We start from the raw sequence: 18901 nt of genomic DNA, 5'->3' as shown, positions 1-18901 counted from the left end.
CAAGAACACTATCCCCGATAATGTCACGGCTAACCTGGTGGCTGAACTTTGTGACTTTGTCCTTACCCATAACTATTTCACATTTGGGGACAATGTATACCTTCAGATCAGCGGCACTGCTATGGGTACCCGCATGGCCCCACAGTATGCCAACATTTTTATGGCTGATTTAGAACAACGCTTCCTCAGCTCTCGTCCCCTAAAGCCCCTACTCTACTTGCGCTATATTGATGACATCTTCATCATCTGGACCCATGGAAAAGAAGCCCTTGAGGAATTCCACCATGATTTCAACAATTTCCATCCCACCACCAACCTCAGCCTGGTCCAGTCCACACAAGAGATCCACTTCCTGGACACTACAGTGCTAATAAACAATGGCCACATAAACACCACCCTATACCGTAAACCTACTGACCGCTATTCCTACCTGCATGCCTCCAGCTTTCACCCTGACCACACCACACGATCCATCGTCTACAGCCAAGCTCTGCGATACAACCGCATTTGCTCCAACCCCTCAGACAGAGACAAACACCTACAAGATCTCTGTCAAGCTTTCTTACAACTACAATACCCACCTGCAGAAGTAAAGAAACAGATTGATAGAGCCAGAAGAGTTCCCAGAAGTTACCTACTACAGGACAGGCCTAACAAAGAAAATAACAGAACGCCACTAGCCGTCACCTTCAGCCCCCAACTAAAACCCCTCCAACGCATTATTAAGGATCTACAACCTATCCTAAAGGATGACCCAACACTCTCACAAGTCTTGGGAGACAGGCCAGTCCTTGCCTACAGACAGCCCCGCAACCTGAAGCAAATACTCACCAACAACCACATACCACACAACAGAACCACTAACCCAGGAACTTATCCTTGCAACAAAGCCCGTTGCCAATTGTGCCCACATATCTATTCAGGGGACACCATCACAGGGCCTAATAACATCAGCCACACTATCAGAGGCTCGTTCACCTGCACATCCACCAATGTGATCTATGCCATCATGTGCCAGCAATGCCCCTCTGCCATGTACATTGGTCAAACTGGACAGTCTCTACGTAAAAGAATAAATGGACACAAATCAGATGTCAAGAATTATAACATTCATAAACCAGTCGGAGAACACTTCAATCTCTCTGGTCACGCAATCACAGACATGAAGGTCGCTATCTTAAAACAAAAAAACTTCAAATCCAGACTCCAGCGAGAAACTGCTGAATTGGAATTCATTTGCAAATTGGATACTATTAATTTAGGCTTAAATAGAGACTGGGAGTGGCTAAGTCATTATGCAAGGTAGCCTGTTTCCTCTTGTTTTTTCCTACCCCCCCCCCCAGATGTTCTGGTTTAACTTGGATTTAAACCTGGAGAATGGTCAGTTTAGATGAGCTATTACCAGCAGGAGAGTGAGTTTGTGTGTGTATGGGGGTGGGGGGGATGTGAGAAAACCTTGATCTATGCAGGAAATAGCCCGACTTGATTATGTAAAGAGTTGTCACTTTGGATGGGCTAGCACCAGCAGGAGAGTGAATTTGTGTGGGGGGGTGGAGGGTGAGAAAACCTGGATTTGTGCTGGAAATGGCCCACCTGTTGATCACTTTAGATAAGCTATTACCAGCAGGACAGTGGGGTGGGAGGAGGTATTGTTTCATGATTTCTGTGTGTATATAAAGTCTGCTGCAGTTTCCACGGTAAACATCTGATGAAGTGAGCTGTAGCTCACGAAAGCTCATGCTCAAATAAATTGGTTAGTCTCTAAGGTGCCACAAGTACTCCTTTTCTTTTTGCGAATACAGACTAACACGGCTGTTCCTCTGAATCCACCAGGTGGCACTCTTAAAGTAGATTTAAAGTAACAGAAATGTTTCTACATCTGATAAACAAACCAGCCAAGAGGACCCATTTTATGATGGGCTCAGAGCTAGATTCAGCGTCTTTGAAAATAGTTTTCTTAAATCCCCTCTTCAGCAAATCAGTACTGCCTAAGTAACAGCTTTAGTCAGAGGCTAAAGGGAACAGGATATAGCCCAGCTTGACATCACAGGACAGAATTTCCAGGTCAAGCCAAGTTTCTTACACATTTAGAACAGCCCTTCTGGCCTGGCCAGATGCACCACGTGGCTACCACAGCAAGAATACCAGAATGTCCAGTTTTAACAGAGGACATTACCTCTAGATACTGATCTAGGAACTCATGGATAATGGGAATCTGGTGTCACTTGGAAACGTAATCACGCTACAGAATTAGCAAGGATCTTTCTATTTGAGTCAAGGACACATGGACTAGATAAAGCAGCTTATTTTATTGCCAGGCCTTGGTTCCTTAGAAAGCAAGAAGAGTTTGGCATTTGAGCCTGCAAATTTCTAGTGACTCTCCATCCTTTCAAGGCACTAAAAGCCACACCTGTCTGAGATCAGCTGACAGCGGAGTTCTGTCTGAAGATACATGCTCAGACAAAGATTCTTTGTAAATTGTGTGTTAACAGCTCACTTGTGCTACACCAGACTGTCTCCAGAGCAGTAAACAGAGCAGCAGCCATGCTAAGCCGGGCTTTGCATCTAGTGAAATGATGTACCACAGTGGAAAGTATCCCACAACACCTTTCACGTAAGAGTCTGGATGCAGAAGTACCTAGTGTGCAACTTTTAAAGAACAAGAAGTCTCTAGAGAAAGTGCAAAGGAAACTGCTGGTCTTGTCTGACATTTCTGAAAATTCTATTAAAGGCAAGAAGGTAGGGATGTCTCCAGTTTTACCCCCAAATAAAATGCACAGCAACCTTGGATGCTTGATAAAGCAAATCTAGTTCTTGTCGTTGAGAAATATTAAGAAATTCTTAAAAACCCTGTACATCAATGCTATGCTCACTCTAGACATTACGTAGCTCTTGTTATTTTTACACTCTTGGTAGAGGAACGACAGACTCCTTTTCACTGCCTAAGAGGATCTAACACTAGTTCCACAAATAGAGCTGATACTTGTTTGCAATATTAAGTGAAGTGCCTCTGGAATTGCTGTGGGATGTGGAATGTATTTGCCATCATGAGGATGTGGGAATTCCATACTCCTCCCACACCAACACAGAAGACACGTTTCCTTGTAGGACGCTCAAGGCCTCTGTGGTCCCGACAAAGCTTTTTTTTTTTAAATGGGTTACATTTGTGGGGGTGGGGGTGTACAAAGCAACAGCCATGCAGTGGCAGCCTTCCTCCCCCCACCAGCCTGCAGTTTGGAAAGCTACCGCAGCAGGTGTATGAATAAATCATGGCAGGAAATTAAGCAAGGAAGCATTGTTTCCATCAGTTCAGATAATGGCATCTTAGAATACAAATTACTGTTTTTTGGATTCTGTGAATCCTTAAAGCTGAGCTATCTGATAGCAGAGCTGTACTAAGAGCAGTACAAGTTGGCACACACTTGCCTGGCTGTGACATGACAGAATGTCATTTCCTTCCATGCCTGTAAAAGCCATGCTGTGAAACCAAACTGATACCAGGAGGGATCACCACTGCTTAGAGACTAGAGCTAGATATGTTCACCTGGGCTGGGTGCTTAGTCTAGGATACTATGCAGGACTTTGGGTGGGGATAGGAGAAGAAAAGGTGGCTCTCTGTATGCTCTACACCTGTGATCTTTGAATAGTGATAGGGGCTGGTGTTTTGCCCTCTTCACCAAGAATGGTGTCGTTTCCATTTGAGAGTTTCGGACCAACTCCCCTCCCTTCTCCCTGCCAGTGTGAAGGGAACTGGGACTTGCTTTCCAGCACTTCATTTGCACAGCAAACTCTACCCGTTGCGTCCAAGAGGGTGACACTTCTCTGTACATTCAGCAGTGATGTTGTAGAGGGTTGGATTGAGCTGCTGGAGGCCTAGCATATTCATTCAGCCCCCCCCCCCCCCGCTGTTCAACACAGAGCAGCAAAGAAAGCCCTTCTGGTGCGACGACATGAACGTTACAGAAAGTGAAAGGAGGGAGTAATTAGAAACACATCGAAAATATGCAGTAACTGGATCAACCTGTGCTAAAGCATTTCAGCTGATGCATCACTTCTCTCCTCACCCCAGTGAATCACTGACACTACTAGATCACAAAGCCTCTTTAACAGAGTCCTTTTATGTGCCTCTAACTGCTGATTTCTATTCCTGACTCCAAGTCCAAAGCTATAGCGCTGTCATTTCCAGTGGAGAACTGCAGAGGAACCAGCCAGAGGCTCGAGCTGGTAGGAAGAGACATCAGAGCAAGGACTGCTGCACTGGGAGGAGGGGGTGAATTAAGGCCCTGCTGGTGCCCTCCATCCCTCCAGAACCACCCCCAGACCTAGAACTGTGCAGGGGAAAAGCCGCCCAAACAGAGAGCACCAGAAGCCAAAGTTCTCCCCCGCCAGCCTTGGGGAAAGGATAAAGGAGGGAACAAGTAGGAGACTCCAGCCGGCCATTGCAGACATGGCTGGCCTACGCAGGGAATTCGAACATGCAGAGAACTTCCTACAGTTATGACTGGACTCTCTGCTATGTGTTGACTGGCTGCTTGCGCCAACCCGCTCCCTCCCTCCGTCTGTTCATCCTTGCCTCATGCCACACCTACCCCACCTTACTCTCTTCTCCTTGGCCCTGCCCCTCACCTCTTCTCTGTTCTTTCCATTTAGCTGATCTCCTCCTAACTAAATGCCCTGCTCCCCACCCTCCAAAGTAAGGGAATTAACATGGTTGCCAATATCTTCACATTGTTCACTCTGCTTGGGTGTGTTATACCCCTTCCCCCACCTTGTGTGTTTAGACTGTACCATTGGGCAGGGACTGCTACTCAAATAGCACCTTTTACAACGGAGCCTCATTCATGGTTGGTCCTTAACACCACCGTAATTAACATGACTGATTAATAAGTTATGCGACAGCGCTCTCTTCAGATACAGCTCCTGCTACAGAGTGGGAATCCTTCTCCATGAGACACAGCTGCAGCGAGCAGGAGTTTTGGTGAGGCCAATTTAAAACAAACAAAAAACAAAACAAAAAACCCACCACCACTAAACTGACACCTTCTTCATAACAAAATATGCGCCCATCATTCCGCTGGGGAAGGGCATGGATATTGCAACACCTGCCATTAGCATCCAAACCCAGAAGAGTGGCTGAAGGCAGGACCACGCAAATTTCAACGGCAAGTTTGTACGCCACGTTGAGCTAGACCCATACAAGCAAAGATTTCATGGTCCGGCTGAAGAAAACCCCTTTGCCTTTGAGTATCATTATGACAAGAGGCAGGGGGGGTTGTTATTTTTTAAATCCTAATAAGTGGACCGTGTGGTCTCCAGGGCTCATGCTGCAGAAAGGCTAATGGATTTTACCAGAAAAGAAGAGAAGGAAGCGGCTAGCCACCTTTCTGGGCCAGACAGCCTTTGATAAACAACTTCAGAGCCGCCCCATACTCGTGTCGCGAGAAGAGCTATTAATACAGAGTTCAAGATTGTTTGATCACCGCCCTGTTTACACAGTGCAAGCAGGTCCCGCCTGGCATTTCCTTCCGTGCCGCTCCACGGCGGCGAACCCTCAGAAGAGCCACCATTGTTTGTGCCGCACTTATCTGCGTGGCCTTTGACAGCCAGCAGCAAGGGGAGGAAAAAAGGGATTCTGCAGTTTCACCTGAAGCTACAGAAGAATTTGACTGCTTCTGTAAAATTACTTTTAGCCCCCACATAAAGTCGACACTTGTAAAGCTGTTAAAAAAACAAAAAAAAACCAACAACCCACAAACTTCACTGAGATCGTTAATCTCTACATGGGGGAAAACCTTGGCTTTAAGTTTAAACCAGCCTTAAAGCTAAATTACCTTCTGTCAAGTTAAGCATGCAGGGCTCAAAGCTAAGATTTTAAATCTGTTAAACATTATAAACTCTCTCTAGCTTCCCAAAATAATGAATTACAAAGTCCTAGCATCATGAGGTCTGCAGTTCTCGGCGTTCCAGGACTCGGAACTGCCATTTGTCTCACGCACCTTACAAGTGCTTTGCACCATGGTGGTGAAGAATCACGGATGTAGAACAGTTAGGGCTACTCTATGCTGGCAGCGCTTTAACGGGCCTTGTGTGGTCACGGCGCAGCACTGGGAGAGCGCTCTCCCAGCACTCTCAAAAAGCCCACCTCAACAGGGGGCGTAGCTCCCAGCGCTGGGGCACTCTTTACACTGGTGCTTTACAGCGCTGCAACTTGCTGCGCTCAAGGGGGTGTTTTTTCACACCCCTTAGCGAGACAGTTGCAGCGCTGTTAATTGCCAGTGTAGACAAGCCCTTAGAATAAAGAACGGTATTATCCCTAAAGATAACCCCTTCTGCTTGGAACATTCCCCAGCCCTTCGCTCCCTGCTATAGATGAAGTAACAGAACACATCTCCTCACATGGAGGGAGGCGGGAGGATGGGAGTAGCAGCTTATTTAGCCCTGCTGGGAGAAATGCAGGCAGAGTTTTTGTCAGGTTTTGTTGCGTTTCCTTCCTAGTCTGAATGCTACTATAAATTACTCCCTAGGATCACAGTCAGTTCCCCTTTGAAATTGCGATCCCAGTCTGTCCTCAAAGCCAGAGCAGTGCCAGCAAAGTTTATCAGGTCAAGAGAACGCAGAAGATGAAGGGCTGAAAGGAGGGGCCTTGCTTTATAGCTCTCTTCTGAGTCTTGCTATGAAGGGAGACAGAGAGAGATGGATGGCTTCTGCGCTGAAACATAGCGCAGGTTTGCGCCAGTGGATAGCTATCAGATAAAGGGAATTTCTTTGGAACACAAAGAGCCAGAGGTGGTTTTTATTTGAATTCATAATTAAAAAGGGAGAGGTTTCAGAATCAGCAATGCCAAGCTAGTTCTGCAAGCAAAATTGCTACAAACACAAGCCTCGCTGGCTGCTGCTAACGTCACTGCATTCCTCATGTGCAAGTCCTGTAAACTGACCCCTATTCAATTATTCATTAAAGTCTGCAGCTCATCTGAGGCCAGCCTTCTCGAGCAGGGATTTTTTTCTTTTTTAATAGCTTTGAGAAACTTCCCATTAAGCAGAGGCCGATCCTTTCAGAGGATGACAGCAAGAGCGCTGGCAGGAATACAGCCAGGCGCCTGTCAGGCACTACAGTTACATTAAATTTAAGACCACTGGATTACTTGGCTGACAAGTAGGGAACAGCCAGTTTAAACAGCAGGCTTTAACTGTGACAGGCTGAAAAAGCAGTGACTAATTAAGAGTCAGGGCACCAATCAGCTCTTGGGCTGGAGTGGCGGGGGCAGATTTCCCGGTAGCAGTGCAGTCAAGGAGATGAGTGTCAGTAAACTACTCCAGTACAGATTACACCCACCCACAGCAGATGCCTTCTGCAGTTCACTCATGTTGGCCCATCTTTGAGCAACTTTTGCCATCCGTCTGCTCTCCATGCCCCAGATCAGCAGCAGACCTTTGCAATTCTTAGAGAAAGCTGCTGCAGCTGTGTCAACAGATTGGGCCTCTGCTTCACGGGGGAGCCTTTAGATTTATTTATTTTTAAAGCCCTCATTTTCAGAGGCCAAGACCAGAGCAGCTATCCAATCTTGGCAAGGATCACACTGCTGGGCATTCCTTGTCAGCAGGATTTATGCTTAGACTGAATTAAAAACCACTTACAATGACAGCATGTTCAGTAGACAAGACTGGGCTTCACTGGCTCAGGTACAGCAGGCCCCTGCCACCTGGGCACCTCTGTATTAGGGATACAGGCCACACCTGTGTTTTTGCCTGATCTTTCAAGTCATGGCCGCCTTGGTGAATTGAGTACCAGTCTGGATTAGGCAACTGATCCTTTACTCTGATGACTAGAAACAGGTGTTTTCTTAATACTCTTAACCTGTATTTTGAAGGAACCTGGCCTAGTCCAACTACAGACCAGTTTTCAGGGGCAACCCCATTTGATGTTCCTGCCATGCAACCACTCTGCATGAGAGGCCGGCCATCTCCAGATAGATGGGCAGCACCAAGCTTGGATTCAGGAGACAAGTGACCATAAAGGGATAGGTGGAGCAGGCTGATTTAAGAAGCATCCTTGGCACTGGTTTAGATGCGCCATCATGGGGCCCAGTGCATGAAGACGTACCCAGGCTGTAATGGAGATGACTGTGAACATAGGCAGCTCCTTGATTCGCGATCAGAGGCTACAAGAGGAACCCCCTTCTGGTTGACCTTGCAGAGCATCAAGCTTGTCCCAGGAGAGACTAGTGCCTGGGAGAAAGAGGCCCATGCAGCACTTGGTTGCTGGATTCAAAGGGAGACAGCACACAGCTCATGGTCAGGATCTCTCTGTCTTTTGTCTGCATCAGCCAGTCACCCAGGTGTGGGTGCACAAAGAGACAGCATTGTTTATAGCATTAGAGACAACCCCCTTTGCCAGGAGCTGTGAAACTCATTCGATCAGATGGGGCATCACAGCTACCAAATGGCTTGTAGTTTATAAGTTGAAAGAGTTACTGGGACACAGTTTAGAGAGGTCTACGCCATAAAGACCAACTGAAACCTCACCCGTAACAGCAGCCTGTCACCCCTGCCCCATGTCCAAAGGGAGGAGCCATGAGACACTGCCATATGTCCTTCTAACATAGGCGAGTGTCTAGGAGTTACTGAAACTTATGGGCCAAACCCTACCTTGAGATATAGCTATGCAGTCCCTCTGACATCAGTGGGGCATCTTGTGCCACAGGCATAAGTGAGGGCAGGGAGTGTCCACAGGACCTCGTCATTTCCATTCCCCTGCATTTCCACCTTGTTCTCCCTCTCATCTATGGGTCTAATCTCTCATCTCTTTCTGCTCCACTGAGACTAGTAAATGAGCCAGAGCAGCATTCCCTGTGTTCTCTCCCCTCCTCTTTAGGCAACTCCCTGTTCCCTCCCTTGAGTAAACCAACTTGCATTCCTGGTCCCTGCAGGGTGGACTGCAGCCTGTGCTCCACCGGACAGCTCGCCTGGACCACCCAGACAACAGGAATTGAGCCCAGCCCTTCTCACTTATTAGATTGGGGAAAGAGGGTCATAATCATCCATCTGAATCTCATTTCAAGGAGCTACAGAGCAGAGCTGGATAGTACCAAGCACAAAGGTTTACACTTGAAATAAAGCCTCTGACTACGCTGGCTTTATCACAAGAGATGCTGCTTCTCCAGAAACCTGGGGTGAACTGATTTTGCTGCAAGGGACGATGCGTTTAGTTAAATGCCTCCTTTATAACGTAAGTCACTCAGCTTGGTGCATCCGGCCCCAAATGGCACTCCACTGCTCAGGGCTGGCCAGCACGAGGTGGCAGTGGTGATGCAGATAAATTAGAAAGCTTTGTGGTATCAGAGAAAAAAGATTTGTGGGGGTGCTGCAATTGTAGACAGAGAATGAATGGGACCTGCAGCTGGGAAAGGGAACACGTAGGCCGAGAGCAGTAACGGTCTTACTGGGCTTATAAGCGGATGGCATTCCCACCCTGCTCTGAACACACACACACTGGTCCAAACACAGCTCTTTCCTGCGGCTTGGTTTTACGAAGGTGGTAAGACAAAGTTCCGCCTAAGCTTTCCCCAGGAATTTTCCCTGCAGGATACCGCTGCCTTCGACAGCCCTTTTTAATGACTCCTACAACGCTGCATCTCTGTGCCAGGTCCACTTCTTCCACCCCACTGCATGCCACCTACTGCTCATTACATCCACTGCTTAAAACAATCCAAGAACAAGATTCAGCTCAAGCACGGAATGAGGTGTGCATACCACAGGAGTGTGGAGGCAGGAACCTAGGCACTTCCAAAGGTCTCTTTTATGGTGTTGAACTAGAACCCCGAGAGGTGTTTACTCATTCACTTCCCGCCTCGTTTTCATGAGGAGCTATCATTATAACCCCGGGATATGCAGATCACCGGCTCAGCTGTAATTCCAGCAGTGGGTATTAGTTTTACTGTCACAGAAGAAGAGTGGGCACAACTTCAGCACTGTAAATCAGCTCTGTTCATTGTGAAATGATTTCACTGATTGGGTCTTGTCGTTAACAGCAAGGCATTATGCATTAATTCTTTAAGAGTATGCAACCTGCCCTTAAGGTGAGCTAGTTAATCAGCGTTTTAATGTATATTCCATCAAAGAAGTTCCATTTTTCCTGTTGAATTTGTTACTTTCTATTCCTGTTAATCAGCTGTGGAATCAGCAGCCGAGCAAGGCAGCTCATTTCTCTGCTCTTTAGATTTTGGAACGGTCAGTTTAGCTGAGAAGTAACAGGATTTACGACCCACGAGGCTAATGCAGACACTGCCAGTCAGTCTAATCCAGTGGCTCTCAACCTTTCCAGACTCCTGTACCCCTTTCAGGAGTCTGATTTGTCTTGTGTATCCCCAAGTTTCACCTCACTTAAAAACTACTTGCTTACAAAATCACACATAAAAATACAGAAGTGTCATACCCACACGATTACCGAAAAATTGCTGACTCTCTCATTCTGTCTGCATGAAATTTCAGTTTACGCTCACTTTGTTAGTGCTTTTTACATAGCCTGTTGTAAAACTAGGCAAATCTCTAGACGAGTTGATGTCCCCCTGGAAGACCCCTGCGTACCGCAAGGGGTACACGTCCCCCTGGTCTATTTAATAAGCCAATAGGGCCCCCAAACCAGCACAACTTTTCTGAGCAAGTTCCTAAGTTCCCTTCTGACATCACAGACGGCTTCTATGCAAGGCAGCCAGTGAGTCATTGTGAGTAGAGATGTTACAAACTCCCTCCTGGTTTAGTCTAGATCAGAGCCCGAGTATCTGCTGTGCACTACACTCCAGCGCCAATACAGAGCCAGTTGGGATTAACCCTTTGTCTGCTTCCCAGAGACCATCACTGGAAAGAGTTCTCTCAATGGGTGGGGGAGGGGAGGGGAGGGGAAGGATGGCGCGGGGGGGGGAGAATGGAGATTACTTATCTGTAACTGGAGGTTCTTTGAGATGCATGGTCCCTAGCTATATTCTGCACATGGGATATGCATGTGTCTCATGCACCCAAGTCCTGAATTTTCTTGCGAACAGCATCCGTTGGCCCACACATATGCCACAGCTCTCCTTGGGCTCCCAAATAAGGGCATAAATCGAGGTCCAAGCTGACGCCTCCCCAGTTTCCCATTCTTACTGTAGTGAAATGAATCCGCAGCAGAGGGGATGGAGCAAGGGTAGTGGAATACAGATCAGGACCACACATCTCGAAGAACCTCCATTTCTTCTTCAAGTGATGGTCCCTCTGTGTATTCCACGCATGGAGATTAGTAAGCAGTAGTCAAACAGATCGGTGCGAGGGCGTAGAAGAGAGAACTGACTGTAGTAGTGTTGTCCCCACATCCATAGGTGCTGACTCCGGGGGTGCTCCAGCACCCACCTGCAGCCAAGCTGCCCCCCTCCCCCCAGCGCTTCCCGCCCGCAACTCCGCTGATCAACTCCTCCCTCTCCCCTCCCAGGGCCTCCTGCACACTGCGGAACAGGAGAGGGAGGAGCAGGGACGGGGTGTGCGGCTGGGAGCGGGAAGAGGTGGGATGGGGGCTTGGGAGAAGGGGTGGAGTGGGGACATAGCCTGGGGTGGAGTGGGGATGGGAAGAGGCGGGGCAGGGGTGGGGGCTTGGAGGAAGGGGTGGAGTTGGGCCGGGCCTGCGGCGGAGGGGAGGGTTGAGCACCCCCCAGGTAGAGAGGAAGTTGGTACCTATGCCCACAGCCAAGAACTGTATCAAGGCGTAATCTCTTGTGAATGTCTGCAAAGTCCTCCAAGTAGCTGCCCTACATATCTCTAGTGTGGGTGTCTCAGAGATGCAGCTGAAGTAGCTTGCCCCCAGTGGAATGAGCCCTTACCTCTTTCTGGGTGGAGGATGCCAGCTAGTTGGTACCAAAAGATAATACAACCAGAGATCCATTTTGAAAATCAGTGTTAATATAGGTTGGCCTCTTGATCACTCTGCTATTAAAACAAATAGTTTAGGTGTCTTTTTAACATCTTTTGTTCTTTGCAGTTAAAAGGCTGAAGCCCTCCGGATGGCCAGAGAATGGAATCTTCTCTCCTCTTCCAAGGCACATGGTTTAGGAAAAAATACAGGTATGTAGATGACCTTACTCATATGAAACTCAAACTACCTTGGGTATGAATCTGGGGTGGGAACTTAGAGAGACTTTTTCTTTATAGAAGGCAGCATATAGTGAGCCTGCCCTATGTGCTCCCCGTTCACTGACTTTTCTGGCCGATGTTATAGCTATCAGAAAAGACACCTTCATGGACAGAGGGGTCAGAGTGCGTGACCAGTGGCTCAAAACAAGAGTCTTAGTGAGAGAAGAGGGGGAAAAAAATGGAGATCCCACTGAAGTGTGAACTTCACCACTGGTGGAAAGGATCTGAGAATCCCCTTCAAAAATCTAGTTGTGACAAAATGCGTGACGAATGTATGGTTATTCATTGGAGGATGGCAAGAGCTGATTGCTACAAAATGTACCCACAGAGAATAAGTAGATACTCCCAGGGATTCCAGTAAAGTTCTGAGACAAATTCCTCTGAGGAACCCAAGCAGAGAAACATTTCCATTTAGCTGAGTAACAGCTTCTCGTACAATCTTTTCTACTTTGGTTAAGGATGGATTGCACCCCCTTGGAACATGAATGTTCTAGATGGGGTTGTGTGACCTTGCCACTGGGTTACATTAGAAATCCAGTAACACTGGGATGTTCATGGGTGGTCACACAGAACTTCAACAGATCTGAGAACCAGAAATGTCTCTGCCAGTTGGGCACAATGAGGATGACTCAAGCTCTGTCTGGGTGGATCTTCCCTAAAACCTGTGGTATCAAAGGAATTGGAGGGGAAAATATATCCCAGGCAACACTTCCACAACGTCAGGAGAACATCTCCCAATGAGTCTTTGCCTGGGGCTGCTCTGGAGCAGTACTGAGGAAGCTTTCTGTTCACCTGTGAGGCAAAAAGCTCCCAAGCAGTTATTCTCCATTGACGGAAGACATCACTGAGAACTGAATCATAAATCTCCCATTCTAGATTTGTGGAAAAGTGTCTGGTCAGGTAGTCCCCTGGGGACCTTTGCGTCCCTGGCAAGTATGCTGCTGACAGGGCTGTGTGACGTTTGATGCACCACTTCCAGAGGATGACTGCCTCTGCACAAAGAGATCTCATTCCCCCTAGCTTGCTTATATAAAATACTGTTGTTGTATCGTCTGGCATTATCTGAACATGTTTGGACTGGATGGGACTGCAGGCCCAATGACTCCCCTAAATTCTAGTAAGTTGATATGCATTCTGGACTCCTGGGGTCCAAATGCCCTGAGCCATATGATTGGCCATGTGCGCACCCCAACCCAAGAGGAAGGCATCGGTAATGATGTTTACCTTCTTCATTGCCTTCTCCATTCTCTTCATTGCCTTCTCAGGGAGGCTGCTGGTGGCTCTTGACCCAGCCTGACTGGCTGGGGAGGAGGGCCATCAGGGGTGGAGTTGCGGTGGCCTGGCCCAGTACTTGGGGGGCGGGGCAGGCAGGCCCCCTCAGAGCTTTTCCTTTCGGGGGTGGGTTCACCTGCCACTCATGGGCGCATGTGGAATACACATAGGGACCATCACTCGAATAAGAACCATAGTTCCAGCCCATGTTGTGTCAAAGGAAATGAAGAGAAAGGAAAAACGGAGGCCTCTCAAATGGCTTTGAAAATACATGTTAACAGGCTGTTAGGGGGTGGTGTTTCATATTCTCTGTGTATATATAAAGTCTGCTGCAGTTTCCACGGTCTGCATCCGATGAAGTGAGCTGTAGCTCACGAAAGCTCATGCTCCAATAAATGGGTTCGTCTCTAAGGTGCCCCAAGTCCTCCTTTTCTTTTTGCGAAGACAGACTAACACGGCTGCTACTCTGAAACCTGCTAGATGTGAGCGTTACTGACCTCATTCCATAAGCAATGAAAGGTCTGTGCCACTGATACAGAACAAGAAAGAAAAAGGTTCCTTCATTCAGCAACCCGTAGGAGTCCTAGACAGTTTATAGAACTCCTTTGCCAGGGCAGCGTTCCATACGTCCATCCTAAAGGTCAACAACAAACGCAGTGGAGCTGAGCAGGAATAGCAATACCAACCGTTTAAGCTTTTACCTACATAATTTCCTTTTTATAAAACTTGCTTGGTTTAGGGTTGGATCCATCTTCTGGCATTGTGGATCTGAACTAATGTTGTCTAACAATTAGACTGCAAGCTTCTTGGAGCCAGGGCAGTTCAAGTCTGTACAGTATCGGGCATGCCAACAGCACTCTGGTAAGCATGACTCTGCTTTGGGCTCATGCTCATTTATACTGTATGGGGTTTGTCATCTGCAGCCTGTGGGTTCCTTATAAGGAGGATCTGAAAGGTTGGACTATTAGTTCAGATTTCATTGCTTCTCCTGAAGAGAGTCACGCTACCTTTCCCCAAGACTATTACTGAGTGCGAAGCAGGTCTGGACTTAGAAGTCAATAGACGTAACTCCTCCCATCCCCAGCGTAGTTGCAGGCGCTGCCAAGGTGCTCACAGAGCAGGAGTGAGGAACAATGCTTGCACAGACTTGTGACGGCAAGACTTTACGGAGTCCCACCTTCAAGAACACAAGAGTCATCATAATATGGTTCTTTTCAGAATGTAGGGCTCAATGCCAAGGACAGTGGTGTTACAATTACACTCACACTCATACAGTTAATCATTCCAACTGCATCTATCTGTGTCCCACTGAAAGAGACTGACCCACACCAGAGAGTGTCGAGACTGGTCCCAATAAGGCTGTCAAGCGTACTCTCAGAATGCACATTGCCCTACAACATCCACAATGCCGCTGTTGTACATAGCGGCAGTTCTTAGCATAATGCTTTCATACAAGGATCACAAGAAACTTTGCAAGCAGTAACACCCCCCCACACACACGAATTATCCCCATTTTACAGATGGGGAACTAAGGCACAGTGACTTGCCCAAGACCACGTGGCAAGTCAGTGCCAGAGCTGAGACTAGAACCCAGCAGTTCTGACTCCCAGCCTTGTCCACTAGCTTTTACCGTGCTTCATGTCTGACAGCGAAGAGGTAGCACGTGCAACATCACACCACCACCACAGTCCCTTATGGGAGTGGGAGGAAAACTACCTACTGGTAGCATAAGATTTAGAGAGAATCCAGCGAGGTCCCTAGCTGGTTCTTTTAGATGGACATCAACGGGTTCCTAGAGCGCGAACCTTCACTCACTGCACAACAAAAAGTACATTTTGGCTAACATGTGGGGATAGAGGGAGTGGAGGGCTGCACTACATGTGGGTGCTGAGTAATGCTCGTTATCTGCTGATCTCACTGATGAAGGCTATTTTTAGGTGAGATGGCAGAATTAGGCTATGTCTACAATACCACTTTTGTTGGTATAACTTCTGTCACAAGGGATGCAAAAAACTACACCCATGAGCAACGTAAGTTACACCGATAGAAGCACCAGTGTGGACAGTGCTATGTCGGTGGGAGACGCTCTCCTGCTGAGCCACTCCTCGGGGGGTGGTTTAGGTCGGTGGGAGCACTGCCTCGGTACAGCTGTGCTGCTGTAGCTGTCTGGTGTAGCCTTGACCTTAGTTGTAAGAGGGTAGTGAATAAACCCCACAAACAAAAATGATGGGGGGGAGGGATAGCTCAGTGGTTTGAGCATTGGCCTGCTAAACCCAGGGTTGTGAGTTCAATCCTTGAGGGGGCCATTTAGGGATCTGGGGCAAAAATTGGGGATTGGTCCTGCTTTGAGCAGGGAGTTGGACTAGATGACCTCCTGAGGTTCCTTCCAACCCTGATAGTCTATGATTCTATGAACAAGGGGTTTACTCTTACAACTATTCCAAACACGGCCATAGCAGATCAGAAAGCCATGCAACAGAGGCAAAGAGGAATTTTTCTTAACTTAATTTTTCTTTCTGACTGTAAAGGTGCAACCACCAGTTCTACAAATGCAGCAAGCAACTGCTGACAATCTGACCTCAAACTAACCGGTTCAGTGATCTGAAAACATGAAGCAAGATAGCCTTGGAGATTTTTCTGCTGATATCCAGGCCTGCCAGAATTGGTTGAGCTGGTTACAGGGTATTTCAGAGTTAGCCGTTCCATTTCAGAGAAAAGGAGTTTAAGCAGGGACTTCCTTTGCATGTACTTCTGCTTGAAAACATCAGTTGTTCTACTTTTTTACAAGACAAATAAGGGGTTATTATTCCAAACAGATATTTCACAAATTATGTTACTGAAGCCCTGGATAGGGATGGGAAGGCTTTTGTTAGCCATGTGTAGTAGTTTATTGTCAGTGTAACTGACACGGAGGCCATGGCAAATTTAGAAAGGCTCAAAGAATAGTCACTCAGTGGCTCAAACAAGACACTAGCCTTCAGGACTCCTGGGCTCCCTTCCCAGCTGCCACCAACTTGCTGTGAGCACTTGGGCAAGACACTTAATTTTACTCTGCCTCAGAGTTCCCCACTTGTAAAGTGGTAGCCACCTCTTAGCCTCATGAAGGGGAAGGAGATTTAATGACGAGGTGCTTGCACAGCCTGTAGAGAAAATGTTAGCTAGCCTCTCTCAGACTGGAACAGAAGTCCCACCGCATCACTTTCTATAGAGCTGAGTCTCAAGCAGGATCAGCTGGGCTGTCTTCCCACGTAAGATCACCGTATTAAAAGGAATCCCAGATTTTTAAAGACTACTTGAGGTAGCAAGTGCTGCTGTGTACCTCAGGAGAAGAGCTCAGCAAAGTGCTTGAAGATCAAAGAGGCAAGTCCCACAATGAGCCTCAGCGAGACAGTGGGAATCCAGCCAGGGGAGGCAGCACGTCTGGCAGGGAAGGAAGGGCCAGCTGTATTCTCAATGCAGAGAGGTGCACATCATCACTGATCTTGAGATGCCTGGTCCTGTGTCAGCATCAGGCTCTACATGCTACTTTTATACCACTAAGATGACACCCCTAAAATCAGACTGGCAAGTTGAAGATCAGAGACCCAAAATAGTCAGGAATAGGTCAATATACTAATGTGAATAATCTAAGCACTATACCCAGATGTACAGACACTCTTTTCTCAGCCTATGTATTATATAATTTAACATTAGCGTTATTAAAAGCCAGGGCACAAGTCTGGAGAAGAGAATTGGCTTACAAGAATTGGTTCTTTTGGCATCAACCCCTAGACAGGCAAGACAATTGCTATTCCATTCAAACTTCTTTAAATGGCACAAAATTAAATCTAAGGAAGTGGGAAACTAACTTGCTGGAACACAATCAAAATCAACCTCCAGGGCCAACAGAAAGGAAAGAAAAATCCATGGAGCTGCAGGCTAAAATGCGGTGTCAGACTGAAGACTCCTTCCAGGATACACATCAGATACCAAGGGTAACTCCTGATTAGGAGAGAATGTGTTGAATGAACTCTGATGAACAATCCATTCATCATGACTTGTGATAGGTGTTGCATATTCCACAGGGCCTTTCTCCACAGCCATAATATTAGCATATTGGAAAACTACATTTTAAATACTCATCTACCCATACTGAAGGGCTTATGCCTTCAGGGTCCCAATCAGACAGCCATTATTCCCCACTCCTCAGCATGACCATCCTTGTGCAGCAGGTAGAGAAACAAGGCAGAAGCACTAGTGCAGGTTAGGGTTAGATTAACAGCAAGTTGCAAGATGTTCCTGTAGGCTAAGAGGCAGACCTTCAGTTTGAATTTCATTTCTCCTACTAGATGCTAGTTCATCTCAGGGAAAACACATCCCTGAAATCAAATTCTTCAACACTATACAGCTCACATTTAGACTAGAAAGCGCATTAGGCCTCCAGAGCAGAAGGATGAGCCCATGGTTAGGGTGCTAGCCTAAGAGGAGGTAAAATTCCCTCCTCTGTCCCTGACTTCCTGTGTGACCTTGGGCAAATCCTAGCCTGTCTGTGCCTCAGTTCCCCATTTGTACAATGGGGACAATAGCACCTACCTTAGCCCCGCCTTGCAGGGGTAGGAAAGGGGATGTAGAAATCACTAGTATGTTGCAAGGATAAATAAACTAAAAACTGTGAAGCACCCAGGTACTATGGTAACAGAGGCCATATACCCAAGAGATAAAGACTAGGTGTAGGGGGAAATACTTTGCACCTGCAACCCCTTTTTTTGGAGAACCTCAAGACAGTTGCACTGACAGTCAAGTCTCACAATATGCTGTGGATTTCTATTAACCTTTCCAGAGATGGGGAAATGGAAGCAGAAAGGTAAAGAGACTTGCCTAAGGTCACAGGGCAAGTCAGTATCAGAGCCACCAACCAATCCCAGGAGTCCAGACTGCTAGTCCTCTGCTCTAACCAGTGAGCCCACTTCCAGTGCATTTTGCAGCACCTCCATTGGGAGGAGAGTGATTGAGGAGATTCAAGATGCTGGTTTGGTGAAATTGTCTATGCAAATCTAGGGGAAAGTGAGAAGGCAAGGATGGGGCATGACACAGACATTCAACCCTTCCCCTCCCTCCCTCCTTCTACCTGCAGTTAGCAACAGAGCAGCTGATTTTAAACCATCCCCTCTCCACGCCCCATAAAATGAAGGATTACTCAGTTGGCTCTGGACGAAAGGTCAGACATAGCAGTGTAATGTACAGCTTTGATGAATGTTTCCGAGACTTGAAGATGCTACATTTGTTTTTGTTTTTTTACCTTTGATGGATGTCTCCCACCTTCTTCTGGTGCAACCTGCCCATTCTGCAAAATGCAAAGAAGAATCCACTGTTAGCAAAACGCCAGGCACTATGAAAATGCCATTTTGGAGAGGGGCAGTCAAGTTTCCTGAATAGACTTTTTATACTAGGCTAGAAGGTGATGAAACCTCCAGAAGTTGTTTGGGCCAGA

At 47.2% G+C, this 18901-nt stretch overlaps 1 protein-coding gene across 5 annotated transcripts in view; it reads right to left on the bottom strand.

Annotated features, from left to right (window-relative positions):
* Positions 1–18901, bottom strand: part of RPS6KA1 (ribosomal protein S6 kinase A1) — a 70086-nt gene that overhangs the window by 40799 nt on the left and 10386 nt on the right. For 2 of the 5 annotated variants that reach the window (XM_073317374.1, XM_073317377.1), the window contains exon 2: positions 18710–18754. The exons of 2 other annotated variants lie outside the window; for them this stretch is intronic. In XM_073317374.1, the coding sequence (XP_073173475.1) occupies positions 18710–18754 (45 nt within the window). Of the gene's footprint in view, positions 1–16020; positions 16186–18709; positions 18755–18901 lie in introns of those variants that run through there. One more of the 5 variants, XM_073317373.1, reaches the window with a different exon arrangement.

The sequence above is a fragment of the Lepidochelys kempii genome, chromosome 19 (genome assembly GCF_965140265.1).
Source record: "Lepidochelys kempii isolate rLepKem1 chromosome 19, rLepKem1.hap2, whole genome shotgun sequence".
In the NCBI taxonomy this organism is placed as follows: domain Eukaryota; kingdom Metazoa; phylum Chordata; order Testudines; family Cheloniidae; genus Lepidochelys; species Lepidochelys kempii.
The sequence above is the reverse complement of the archived record's forward strand: the minus strand, read 5'-3'. Positions and strand labels throughout refer to the sequence as shown.